This window comes from Takifugu rubripes, chromosome 12 (genome assembly GCF_901000725.2).
Source record: "Takifugu rubripes chromosome 12, fTakRub1.2, whole genome shotgun sequence".
NCBI classification, from domain to species: domain Eukaryota; kingdom Metazoa; phylum Chordata; class Actinopteri; order Tetraodontiformes; family Tetraodontidae; genus Takifugu; species Takifugu rubripes.
Window position 1 is genome coordinate 13068732 of NC_042296.1, and position 12587 is coordinate 13081318.

At 45.1% G+C, this 12587-nt stretch overlaps 3 protein-coding genes and 2 non-coding genes across 6 annotated transcripts; 4 read left to right on the top strand and 1 right to left on the bottom strand.

Moving 5' to 3' along the window:
- Window positions 1–200: 200 nt before the first annotated feature.
- ppt2b (palmitoyl-protein thioesterase 2b) lies at window positions 201–5148 on the top strand. The gene is made up of 8 exons (XM_003969321.3): window positions 201–651; window positions 1176–1329; window positions 1511–1606; window positions 2258–2365; window positions 2443–2526; window positions 2657–2741; window positions 3048–3102; window positions 3321–5148. Exons 1-8 carry the CDS (start codon window positions 466–468, stop codon window positions 3462–3464), a joined length of 912 nt encoding a protein of 303 aa, XP_003969370.1. The 5' UTR covers window positions 201–465; the 3' UTR covers window positions 3465–5148.
- A 193-nt stretch (window positions 5149–5341) lies between these two features.
- On the top strand, window positions 5342–7765 carry LOC115251660 (40S ribosomal protein S5). The gene is made up of 6 exons (XM_029844643.1): window positions 5342–5459; window positions 5957–6060; window positions 6308–6517; window positions 6752–6880; window positions 7473–7571; window positions 7652–7765. Coding segments are annotated over exons 1-6 (612 nt in total). The 5' UTR covers window positions 5342–5458; the 3' UTR covers window positions 7721–7765.
- Window positions 6095–6227, top strand: LOC115251870 (small nucleolar RNA SNORA3/SNORA45 family). Its single transcript, XR_003890384.1, has one exon. It is a non-coding gene; the product is annotated as a small nucleolar RNA SNORA3/SNORA45 family (small nucleolar RNA).
- LOC115251881 (small nucleolar RNA SNORA3/SNORA45 family) lies at window positions 7284–7415 on the top strand. Its single transcript, XR_003890395.1, has one exon. It is a non-coding gene; the product is annotated as a small nucleolar RNA SNORA3/SNORA45 family (small nucleolar RNA).
- A 63-nt stretch (window positions 7766–7828) lies between the features above and the next one.
- ddah2 (DDAH family member 2, ADMA-independent) lies at window positions 7829–11854 on the bottom strand. Of its 2 annotated transcripts, none has more exons than XM_003969320.3 (6): window positions 11520–11854; window positions 10541–11007; window positions 9731–9910; window positions 8878–8997; window positions 8605–8748; window positions 7829–8344 (listed from the first exon to the last, which is right to left on the bottom strand). In XM_003969320.3, exons 2-6 carry the CDS (start codon window positions 10838–10840, stop codon window positions 8225–8227), a joined length of 864 nt encoding a protein of 287 aa, XP_003969369.2. In that variant the 5' UTR covers window positions 10841–11007; window positions 11520–11854; the 3' UTR covers window positions 7829–8224. The 2 variants fall into 2 exon arrangements, with proteins under 2 accessions (XP_003969369.2, XP_011607696.2); XM_011609394.2 differs by having other exon boundaries at window positions 11506–11854.
- Between the last annotated feature and the right edge of the window lie 733 nt (window positions 11855–12587).

The window sequence follows — 12587 nt, forward strand, 5'->3', positions numbered from 1 at the left end:
GGAGGGCGAAAAGGCCGTTTAAATACCATGCACAGTAAATAAATTGAATCTATATTGTCAAACATAATTGTTTTATATAAAATAGTTGTAGTACGCTTGTGTGTATTGTATTTGCATGTATATTTGCATTGCGCCTCTATATAAAGTCTAACCCAGAACATTCAATGATGAGAGAATTTCCATAATAAACAAACTTCCGCCCTGTGCGGAAGTGACGTCACCCCCGATTTGCGTCCGGACCGGAACAAACAACAACAAAAATAGCAGGACATGCTTTACAGCAAACTACACTTTCCTTTAAACTACTCCTTTAAAACTCCCCCTTCTGAACCGCTTCTTAGTGAGAAAGAAAAAGGGAATATGTTAGCACAACATTAGCACGGTGCTCTTGTGTTTTTGGTTTTATTTTAGTTGTCTTTTTTAATGATTTTAAAAAAATAAATATTAGACTCATTCGTGGAAACAATGCAGGACTTTTGTCCGAGGACAAGAACCAGAAGGTCGAGCAGCAGCCGGGTCTCTGCCTTGCTGTACCCGCTGCTCGGTGCGTGTTTCTGGGCTTCGGTGGCTGGATACAAGCCGGTGATAATAGTGCACGGTTTGTTCGACAGCTCTGAGGATTTTAAAAACTTAAAGATGTTCATCAACCAAGTGAGTCGTGCCACCACTGTGGACCTGGTTCGGTAGGATTGCTTTGGAAGTTAGTCTGTGGACTAAGGGATGTTAACAGAGGTCCAGCAGGCCTTCAGCTTGTATAACACCTTTATAACAGTGGAACAGCTCCTTTAGAGCTGATATCATTTATCAGTGTTAGTTCTTTATCAGTGTTAGTTCTGCCCATTATTACTGCAGGTGTACTACTCCAAAGTGGGTGTTTAGTAGTGTCATTCAAATGTGGAGTTGTAAAACGTGTTATAATATGGATTTTCTCTATTATTCTACACTCCCATCTGGAAATCAACAGAGAGCGAGACTGTATATTTCTTGAACCACCAGTCGTGGAGCTTCAGACCACATTCTTTCTGCTACAGTTAGTTTTTGCATTTTTACAATAAACAGCCATTAATCGATACATGTCTGTTCGGTTCCACTCACGAGTGAACGTTTTTGCTGACTTTTGGTGACCAGGCTCTCTCATTGCTTTAGACTGACTCCTTCTCTCCCCTCCTCGGCAGTCTCATCCTGGCACCAATGTGACGGTCATCGACTTGTTTGACAGGAGCGCCAGCCTGGAGCCCATGTGGAAGCAAGTGGAGGGATTCAAGGCAGCTATTTACCCAATAATGCAAAACGCAGCAGATGGGGTCCATTTTATCTGCTACTCTCAAGGTCCCTGAGTACCTGGAAGTGGAATACAGATAAAAATTTGGTGTTTGTTTATGATCAAGTCCTGGTATTTTAGGTGCACTGTTATCTTTGCTAAACAGGACGTCAGAGTGATATTCTAGCTGTCTTCAACACCATGTCATGATCATCCTGATGGAGCCTGTTTTTGGTGACCCTTCCACAGGAGGCCTCGTCTGCAGAGGAATCCTGTCCACCCTCTCAGAACACAACGTCAATTCTTTCATCTCTCTGTCCTCCCCCCAGGCTGGTCAGTATGGAGGTCAGTAACACCAAATGGGATCATTCTGTTTAAAGAGCTGCAATAAATCGTTGCTTTTGAAGAGCTAATGTGCAGATAGTGACTGAAAGTTTCTGGGTGTCGTCTTGGTCCTGTCCTCGGATCCACTCGGTTTCTAGCAGACGAAACAAATGGAAATCGAGTTAACGATCGCTCAATTTAGTGCGACCTGTTTGATAGTGTGTGATTTTCCTGTAACTGCACTTGAGTCTTTTACTCGTGCTGAATGTGCCCGTCGTGGTGTGCAAATGAAAGACAAGAACCAGAAATCTGTCAGCTGTTACCTGGTTGTGTTTACTCACATCCAACATTTAAATCCCAAATCTGCATATTTCCTTGATGTTTCATCCCGTTCCAGTATACTGTACGAATGAAAACATTTGTTTCTAATACCTTTCTACAAATGGTTGACTAAGACATTCAGCAAAAAGGGGAAATATGGTAATTATTGTTGTCTTAAATGGTTACAAGTAGTGAGCAATGAGACTAAAGGTTTGTAATATTCAAGTAAAAAGATGCCATCGACACGCTGCTGAAATGCTGCAAGTTCAGATCAAATTTGGACTAAAGTCACCTCTGTTAGTGGCACCATGTTAGCAGGCCTGTTCCTCACCCTGCCCTGTTCCCCCACAGACACAGACTATCTGAAGTACCTGTTCCCACAGTTTGTCAAGTCCAACCTCTACCACCTGTGTTACACTGGAGTAGGTCAGAGGATATCCATCTGCAACTACTGGAACGGTCAGACTTCCAGCACAAACATCTGTTTTGATGTTGGAATGCAAGTAAAGCTTCTCCTCTCCCTCCTCCTCTCACAGACCCTCATCACAGAGACCTGTACGTGAACAGCAGTGATTATTTGGCTCTTCTGAACAGCGAAAGAGCCAATCCAAATGCAACAGGTGAGCACGTTAGCTTAATAACAAAAGCAAAACCTCTTAAAAGCTCTAAAAAGTGCAAACATCAGTATTGTGCTGAGCTGTAGTTGCTCGTGTGTAGCTTAGTGTGGCCACTTTCACACCTCAATTTCAGAGTGGAAGAAAAACTTCCTCAAGATCAAGAAACTGGTGTTGATAGGTGGTCCTGATGACGGCGTGATAACGCCCTGGCAGTCAAGGTGAGGCCACCTTCCGCTCTCCTCACGCACATGTTGACGTCACAAGATTCTTTCTTATTGGGACCCCACAGTTTTATAACAGTATACAGTAAAGCTGAGAATCAGAACAGAGGTCATTGTGTGTGCACGTGCGCGTGCTTGTGGTTGTAATATCGGTGAACTGGAGACACTGCCGTGCACCAGAGGGAACGATATTATTATGCTCTTCTTCTTCTATCATGAAACACTTGTGACAGTTTGTTGCTGGGACTCATCACCCGACTTGTGATGCTCACGTGACGTTTCCTCTTCTTCTTGTGACTTTAGCCAGTTTGGGTTTTATGACAACAACGAGACCGTCATAGAGATGCAGGAACAAGACGTAAGTTGACCTTAAAAGAACGACATTTACAACACATTTGCGTTGTGATCACAGCATGTTGCTTCTATGAGGAAGCAGACGATTAATTCGAAGCAGTCAGATAAGCAAACAGAGAACTGAAACTGTGTCACTAGATCATCAATCTAGCATCAATTCTAGCTTAAAGTAACAGTGAAGCATGTAAAAAAGTTTAAATCTTCTTCTTCTTTGTGTCTTAGTTGTTTTTGAGAGATGTTTTCGGTTTGAAGACGCTGGCGGCTCGTGGGGATCTAATCATCTGTTCTGTTCCTGGGGTCCAGCACGTGTTCTGGCACTCGAATGAGACAGTGTTTCACACGTGCATGGAGAAGTGGCTGGAATAAAATGAGCTCTTTTATAGCACACACACAGATTCACCCTGCCTGGTGTAAAGGGTGGAAACCTCTTCAGGACGTGCTGTCATTTTCAAAATTGGGAGCTCAGCTTTTATTTTCATTGTTCTTTCTGTTTTTGTAGATCAGAGAATATTTTTTGTTTGAAGAGTTGTGTACTTTTTTATGATACAGCAACACCCACTTTTCTGACAGTTAGCATAAAGATGCTCCCGAGGAATGCTAACTAGTTGCTCTGTTTTCATCAGCACCTTATACTTTCTTAAGCAATTTAACGTCTGAATACAACCATTAAGCAAAGATATGGATTTCTTTAGATGTCCCAAGGAATTCGCTGACAGACCCCTGCAGTGATGAGAAAAATTGGATGATAAATGTTCACTCTGAGTTTTGTACAGTTTGTGTACATTAAGCGTATGGATGGATTACGAGAGGTCAGAGGTCAGATATTGCGGTAATATAAATAGACTCCCAGCTCCTTTCCTCTTAAATGTTTTCTTAAATGTGCGCTTCACCAACTAGGCCACATCTATTACATACAAATTGGCCGTATCCTCCTTGAATTATTATTTTTGAATAAGAAATATATGGATTTGAATTCAGACCCCAACAACAGTGAGAATAGCGTTTCCATTATTGTGCTTATTAGTTCTCCTGGACGTATCAAACAACACAACAGTGCCTGAGTGTCGCCCTGCAGACTCGCTGCCCTGCGCCTCCTATGAAGCAGTTATTTATCTTTTACTCTACCATTTATATCTGCATGATCATGTTTGTGTTTTGTCTCTGTTTTATGATCATAAATATTACCCTCCTGATCATTATTACGCAGGGCTTTAAAGCTGTCATAGATTAGGCCTTAATTCTTCCCAACATGCCTCAGTGTTTCACCTCCCATACCGAAGTGCTTTGTTCTACCGTCATTGGTGTTGATGTGGGAGGAACGGAGGAAGCGTGCACAGCTGATTGTTAGCGTTCGCCAGCTCTTCGGGCCATGATGTGCCGTTTTTACCTCCCTTGTGCTTAGATATCAGGGGCATTGGTGGGCCCTGCTTGTTTCAACCCGTCATCACACAGCTGTTTTTGCAAGAATAGCTCAAGTAATTAAGGCAGTTCTCTACAACACTTAATTAGTGTTGTCATTAAACAGACTCTCATTTAAATTACATTTGTGCTGGTTGCCCTTTCATGAGGTGAAAAAGGTTATATTTCCTGTGTTTTCATGGTTGTCTGCTATTTATAGTATATTTCTTAAAAGAAACAAAGGAATTGTCATGAAACAAGACATAAATAACAAGGGAATCCGTTTTTAAAGTAAAATATCAATTGCACAGTGCGTAACCAGAGATGATGTCGACAATGGAATGATTTTAACTTAAAAATTAGAGGCATTACTTTAATACTGATGCATTGTATTTTTTATATTTTTCAGTTTAAATTAATTTCTCTAATTGCATAGTATTGGGATTTAAGGGATTTCATCTGTGTTGAGATTGTCGAGAGTTATTTTTAAAGTTTGTATTATCATTAAATGAAGGAACATTGTGGGATTTTTCCCTAGATCGTTTTAAAACCAAATCTTCTACTCAGAAAATGTCTAAAGTATTATAAATGCCACTGAAATATGTGTTGGGTATAGTCAATTTCTCAATAAAATACATTTTTGACCTTCTTATTTATTCTACTGTCCTTTTATTTGCGGGAAAATAAAATCTAATAACATTTTCTAAATAGAATTTTTGCCTGATATGGTTTCAAGTCATTTTCTTTCTACAAAGTATTTCATAGATATCATAGAGTGAAGTTTATTGTTTGGTTCTTACGTTTACTAAATCAGATTAGCTAAATAATGTTACATCAGACTCCAATTCCCTACATCACTTGCGCAGCGGAAATGACGTCCCACGTTACCGGATATCTGCAAGCGGCGCCCCGAAAAAGCCCTTTTCCGTCTCTGAGAAGTGTGGTACAGAACGGCAGACAGCAGTGAGTGAAAAAAAGGCATATTTGTCCATCCAAAATGTGTTGAAATACAATATTCTTGGAGAAATGTTGTCGCGAAGACTTCCCTTGTACTATGATTGCTAGAAACATGTCCCCTCTTGACCATAATGTTTCGCTAGTTGGGTGTATTCTGTCGTTACGAGCACAAGTTAACATGTCGCTAGCTTGCTAACGCATGTGGATGCGGCGTGTCGATTAGCCACGTACTTCGAGCGCCCAATCCATTTAAAACTTGACAAAATTGAGCTTACGTTCTCATTATTTAGTTTTAGTTTAACTCAATGGAATATGTTATCCCCAATAGTTACACTCTCTTCCGTCCGCATTTGTCATTTGGCTTCGCTGTTGCTAACGGTGGCTAATGCTACGTGCAGTGGAGCAGGCTTTACGTCGGGCCTGCTGTGTAACTGCGCTTCTGTTTTCTATTCCTCTGGCTCAGTTCAGTGGCTCATTCGATATGCTTTTATTTCAATTCCCAGTGACTGACTGGGACAATACCACGGCCGTGGCTGAGACCCCTGAGATTAAGCTCTTTGGCAAATGGAGCACCGATGATGTCCAGATTAATGACATCTCCCTGCAGGTGAGCAGCTAAACGAGAAGGACTTTTCTGCAGGCGTGAGGCAAGAGTCACTCCTGGACATTACTCTGTTGGCCCGGTGTGCTATAGACCTCGCAGAGAAAATGTCTTTGCTTATTCGTTGACTGGATCCTGCCGTAGTCCCGTCAACCACCAGCTCAGATACACTAAGTTTTTAAACTTATAATGTGCTGAAAAGCTGCTTTTGTTTTTGCAAGGACGCCCAATAAGTTATCCACGTTCTCTACAGGATTACATTGCTGTGAAGGAGAAATACGCCAAGTACCTGCCACACTCTGCAGGACGTTATGCTGCCAAACGCTTCCGCAAGGCCCAGTGTCCCATCGTGGAGCGTCTGACCAACTCCATGATGATGCACGGCCGCAACAACGGCAAGAAACTGATGACTGTACGCATTGTCAAGCACGCCTTCGAGATCATCCATCTGCTGACTGGAGAGGTGGGTTCCTGCTCCCAAATCGCTTCCAATAGGGGATTGAACCGCTGGTGGTTCTAGAGAAGGTTGAAATTGGTGGGTTTGTTCTTCTGTTGATGGCATCATGAATATTGAAGCACTTTTTGAGCATGACTGCATCACATTGATGCACTACATGTCCTAGATCTTTTGTGGTTGGGGGGGCTTTATGTGGAATTTCCAGGTGTTGTCATGTGATAAATTGCTTTTTGTTACCAGAATCCCCTCCAGGTCTTGGTCAATGCCATCATCAACAGCGGGCCCCGTGAGGATTCCACCCGTATTGGTCGTGCAGGTACGGTCAGGAGGCAGGCTGTGGATGTGTCCCCCCTCCGGAGAGTCAACCAGGTACAACTTTACACGAAGATTTGATTTATATCCATTTATAGGACTTTGGCTCTTGTTAGTGTTAGATCTTTACGTCCCCTACCTGATGTCCCACAGGCTGAAATAATGTCTCATTTCTCTTCAATTCCTCCATCTGTTCTTATCAACACTTGTTTAGTGACGTGTTGGTTTCCATTATTTCAATAAAACCTATTTTAGAGTAAGAAATCTGTCCCGTGCACCACTCGAGCTCCACAGAATCTTTCACAATAATGGTGTCATTTACATTTCTGCATATAAAATGTACTTTAGTTTTCTGAATGATTCATGGCCTGAAACCAGTGACGAGCAGCGTGCAGCATTATGGGCTGCCAGATCGAGTGGATCATATATGTAAAACTCAGGTTTTTACTGCTGTCTGCCAAGCGAGGCTAGAGTCACGCCTGGACACGCTCCATTGTCCTGGTGTGCTAGAGCGCTCGCAGAGGAAACCTCTTTGCTTATTCATTGGCTGTAGTCTGTTGTGGCCCAGTCAACCACCAGCTCAGAAACACTTTAGATAGGGAGGGGGTCCCCTTGTACTTGCCTTGACCCAACCCTCTGGCTTCTTTAGGCCATCTGGCTGCTGTGCACAGGAGCACGAGAAGCTGCGTTCAGGAACATCAAGACGATTGCAGAGTGTCTGGCCGATGAGCTGATCAATGCAGCCAAGGTGAGCGTCAGACCCCCCAGGTATTCCTGCTGCTCCGTGCGCTCCGACCACATCTAAGTGTTCTGGGTTTTTTCCTGCAGGGCTCATCTAACTCTTACGCGATCAAGAAGAAGGACGAGTTGGAGAGAGTTGCCAAGTCCAACCGTTAAACGCGTTTGCTTTCTAACAAATAAATTTGGACAATTTCCTTGGATGTAATGTGTACTTTTTTGATGCATCGCACTTGAATTATTGTCCACCAACTCCACACGAGCAGGTTTAATGTTAGGCTTTTATTGGTCAAACCATTTTCTGGTAACCTTGATTCTGGACTCGGGTCCAATAAGGAAACCGCTAAAATCCCCAGAATCCCCAGCGTTCGTTAACAGCACCACAGGTTTCCTCCAACTAAAGGAAAACGACTTCAGTCTCCTCGAAGGCCATAAACTTCAGAGGAGCTTCTACCCAGTGATGGACGCTGTAGATGCGTACGTGTTTAAAAGTCATTTATCTCACTTGTGAAAAGGTTCAAATTTAGCAGTTTGAAACTCAAAACCTGTGCTATAAAAAAAAAAAAAAAAATCAGCTCTATTTCTATCAAAAAGTGGACAGACTCATCGTGGTGGATTAAACTGGGGGCAGGGCTGGAGGTGTTCATGTTACACTGACGAGTGTTAGAGAGACGTGTGTTTTCTGTTGATGAGGAGGCAGAGGGAGGACAGAGGTGCCCCCAGTTTGGAGGCCTCGCTGCAGGCTGTAGGGAGGAAGGTGTAGTCCTGTAGCTTTTGGAGGACCTGCAGACAGGATACACAAGACGTCACTCGTGCAACATGTACACGCAGGCTGCGTTAAAAGATCCGAAGAGTTGATATTTTGGAACTGACAAAAACACAACTGCTGCAGCTGTTGGCTTATTTTCAGATCCAAGCACGTTATATTAACGTTTCTCAGGTTTGACTTTAATTATGAGCATCTTTCTGCTACTGTTGCGTGGGAATGTCGCCACCTGCTGGGCACCGGTGAGAACACGCGTTCCAGCTGTCCTGGCACTCACCGCGACGCTGTCGGGACATTCCTCCGCGGGTCGGTGGAGCAGGAAGTCCCGACTGGAGGGTCCCTTGATGTAAATGCAGTTTGCTGCCGATTCCTCTGGAACACTCAGCACTTGGTAGTGGTGATCTGTCAGCTGCTCCATCATCTGGAAGGGAAATTGCCATGAAGCGTGCTCCACCCCCACCCAGAGGGCCGTGACAGGGACGTCCAGGAGAGGCTGCTGCCTGTTCACACGGCTGATTCATGAGACAGATGAGGTCAACACACAACTCACCCGCAGTGTTTTCTTGGCTCCGCTGCTGCTGCTGATGATGATGGTGCCTGGACCTCCCATGGAGCAGATGTTTTTCAGGCGGGCTCCCCCGCACACGGGCACCGTGGACACGGTGAAGTCCTGCATGGATCAAGGTGGAAGCCTTGGATGAATCACATCCGGGAGACGGACAAACCTGCTCTGGACGTGTGAACTCTAGTGACACCGGTTCCACCTGAAGGTGGACGCCCACACATGTCTGGAGATCTTGGTTCAGACTCACAAATGTTAAAGATGTTTTGGGTTTCTTATTGCTTTACTCCTATTGGTTAATCATTCCAGCCGTTTAAACTTTAGACTAAGAGTTCAGCATTTTAGGACTTTCTAGGGCTCGTAAGGTCACAGTGCATCAACACACAAGTATAAGTGCACGTGCACGTGCACGTGGGCATTTAAAGAAACACTAAATATTGAGCTGAATGATTGGAAAGCATTTTGAAACACGATACACAGGAAGTGAGTGAACACTGCCTCTTTCATCTCACACATGGCCCAGCCCCCACTAATTCATACCAGACGGGCGTGCACACACACACACGCACACACACACTGTGTGTGAGTTCACACAGCAAAAAGCACTTAGGAGAAGTGGAAAAATCCATGTTCATCATGGATGGATTGGAACGGATTCATGGAACAAAGCTGAGCAGCACCTGCCGTCGTTCACAGCCCCGTTGGTTTCTGTGCTTGACCTAATTACAGCTCTTCAAGCAGATGTTGGGTTAGGGTTAGGGTTAGGGTTAACCCTAACCCTAACCCTAACCCTTTCTCTCTGTCTCATCCCAGAACTGAACCCCCCCAGGCTGAATCTCACCCTGAAAGTGTCCGCCAGCACTTCGGCCCCTCTGCGGTTGGTGTGAGAGGAAATGCCGACGAAGAATTCTCTCCCGGTGAAGAGGATGTCGCTGCCCTCCAGGGTGGCCCCTCCAGAGCTGGCGTCCATCTCCACCACTGTCAGCTTCAGCTCCGACACCACCCTCTTCACCGCCTCCACCTGGGGGGGGGGGACACAATCAGCCCATCAAATACATCTGCTGCGTCTGAAGGCTCCAGACAGTCGCCTCAGAAAGACCCTTGATTTGCTCTTTAAAGGTTCCTCCTTCCTCCAGAAGAAATGAAACCAGATTACAAGAGTCAAAGTATTAAACCTAAATACCCTCAGTAGCTTATGAGGGTTAGGGTCAGGTTAGGTACAGGTTAGGGTTCCGTTAGGGTTAAGTTAGGGTCAGGTTAGGTACAGGTTAGGTACAGGTTAGGGTTCCGTTAGGGTCAGGTTAGGTACAGGTTAGGTACAGGTTAGGATTCCGTTAGGGTCAGGTTAGGTACAGGTTAGGTACAGGTTAGGTACAGGTTAGGATTCCGTTAGGGTTCCGTTAGGGTTCCGTTAGGGTCAGGTTAGGGTTCCGTTAGGTACAGGTTAGGGTTCCGTTAGGGTCAGGTTAGGGTCAGGTTAGGGTTCCGTTAGGGTTAAGTTAGGGTCAGGTTAGGGTCAGGGTTCTTTCCACAGGGCTCAAATGAACTGGTAACTGATGCAGACTAAAATATTTGGAGTAGAGAACAGAGGAGTGCGTGTGTGTGTGTGCGTGTGTGTGTGTGCGTGCGTGCGTGTGCGTGTGTGTGTTACTTCGCTGCGCCGCTGCTCTCTGAAGGGCCTGGTGATGAGAGCGGTGCCACCTTGGATGACCGCCAGGTCTTCGATCCTCCAGCTCTCTGGCAGCTCGGGGTCGGGGGGGATCTCAATCAGCTGCAGACCCACCTTCTGCCTCAGGGCACCTGCCAGGCAGCCGAACTGCCGCTGAGCTTTGGCCAGGTCTACTGACACCTCTCCATTCTCATGGCCGTCTCCTGCCACTTTCCCAAAGGTCTCTGGGATGCCACGAACCACAGCATGTGTGAAGCTACCATAGGGGCACATGTTTGCCATGACGTCGCTAATCCGACCGGCTGGACGGTGACTTGGCTGGAAGAGTCGCTGGGCTGGGAGCAGGCAATCAAACTACAGACGCGTGCCCCGAACACTAAACAAAGATGATGAAGATGTTGGGGAGGAAGCTGGAGAGCGTCTTCATCACTTCAGCTGCACAGGCCCAACTGGAAAGTGAAGGAACCCAGCATGAATGAGGGAAGACAGATGAAGAACACTTAGGGTTAGGGTTAGGGTGCAGAAATGGTGGATTTGTGCACTGTCTAAGGTCAACTGTCCCTTTTATCATCTTCTCTGAACATCACAGAGTCAGGCTGTGGTTCCGTGCTGAATATTTCCTAAATGTGCTGCATGACTTATGCAACAAGTGCTGACCTTTCATTGGGTCTGGTCATAAGACCAGAAAGCTTTCCCACTTTCTGTGCCATTACTCAACATCTGTGTCTTTCAGTTCCATTTAAAGCTTATTGTTCCAGTGTTGGAACACAGAACTTTACTGGTGTTCTAACTAAGAACTGGATTATAAACAGGAGAAAACACGCTGCTTGCTGCTGCAGGAGTGCACCGCCCAACACTTCTCCGCTCCTTCCAAAATACTTGTTGGGATGTTGCACGTTTAAACGACCCTCGTCGTGGATAAATAGTTTTAAACAACACACGAGCACCTTTATCTGCTCACCGCTTCTTTATCTTCTCAGATCGGTTCTCTGTTTGTCCTAAATTCCAGCCAGACGTGTTCCCGTTAGTTCCCGTTAGTTCCCGTGATCCACCCGCTCCCTTTTCTCTGCCTTCTTCTGCTAAACAATCTGTGAGTCAAGCTGGCGACAGTAGTCGCGCCCGTTTCCGGTTGTTTCCGAACCTCCCACTGTTAAAGCTCCTGTGAGATGTTTTTCTACCCATCGAATCTGACCCGAAGTGCTTAAGAGACCCGAGACAGTGTTAAGGCGACACTATTCGAGGGTATAAAGATTTACAAACCATTAACTGAGCAGCAGCCCGTGCTCTTATTTTACCAGTCATCTACACAATTTCCGGTTCTTGTATGTAATTGACTTGACGGGCCCATAAACCCCCCACACCCCCGTCATCAGCGTTGGTCTGAATGTCCACAGCTTCTGCTGTATTATCTGTCATTTTCAGTGCTATTATCAGAACCAAAGCCTCTCCAGCAGTTACAGAAGGTTTGTGCAGAAATCTCTTAATTATCAAGTTCTTTCTCAAATAAAAAGTCGATGAAAATCTTCAACACAAAAGCAAAGGGTTCAAATCAAAACACATCAGTTAACTTGAGCTCTTCACATCTGATCAGATCACCAGTGGAGATTGTCTCCTGTCTGTCTGCACACTTTAAACCCAAACTGGGTTCTTTTGTTCCCTCAACCCAAATAAATGAAGCCTGGAGCCTTTTCACAGGATTAAGGGCTTATATGAAAATGAATCCTGCGGGCAGGTCACAGCTTCAGTGTTGGAACCACCACGTCACCTAAACTGGTCACCGTCCTTGGCTATGTCTCGTAGTGGAGGAGAGGAAAGGATGTGTTACATCATCAGGTTCAGGTCCAATTATTCCCACAGACCTTCTGAGAACCAATGCTGCTCGTTTGCCAGCATCAAAACCTGCTCGTTTTTCTATAATATGTGGGTCAGATGTCTGGAAGACGGAGTAAAGACGCTTCTTTAGCAGATGCTAAAATAGAAACCAGAGTTCACTTTTAAAGAATATCCAGGCCAACCTTGATAATTGCAG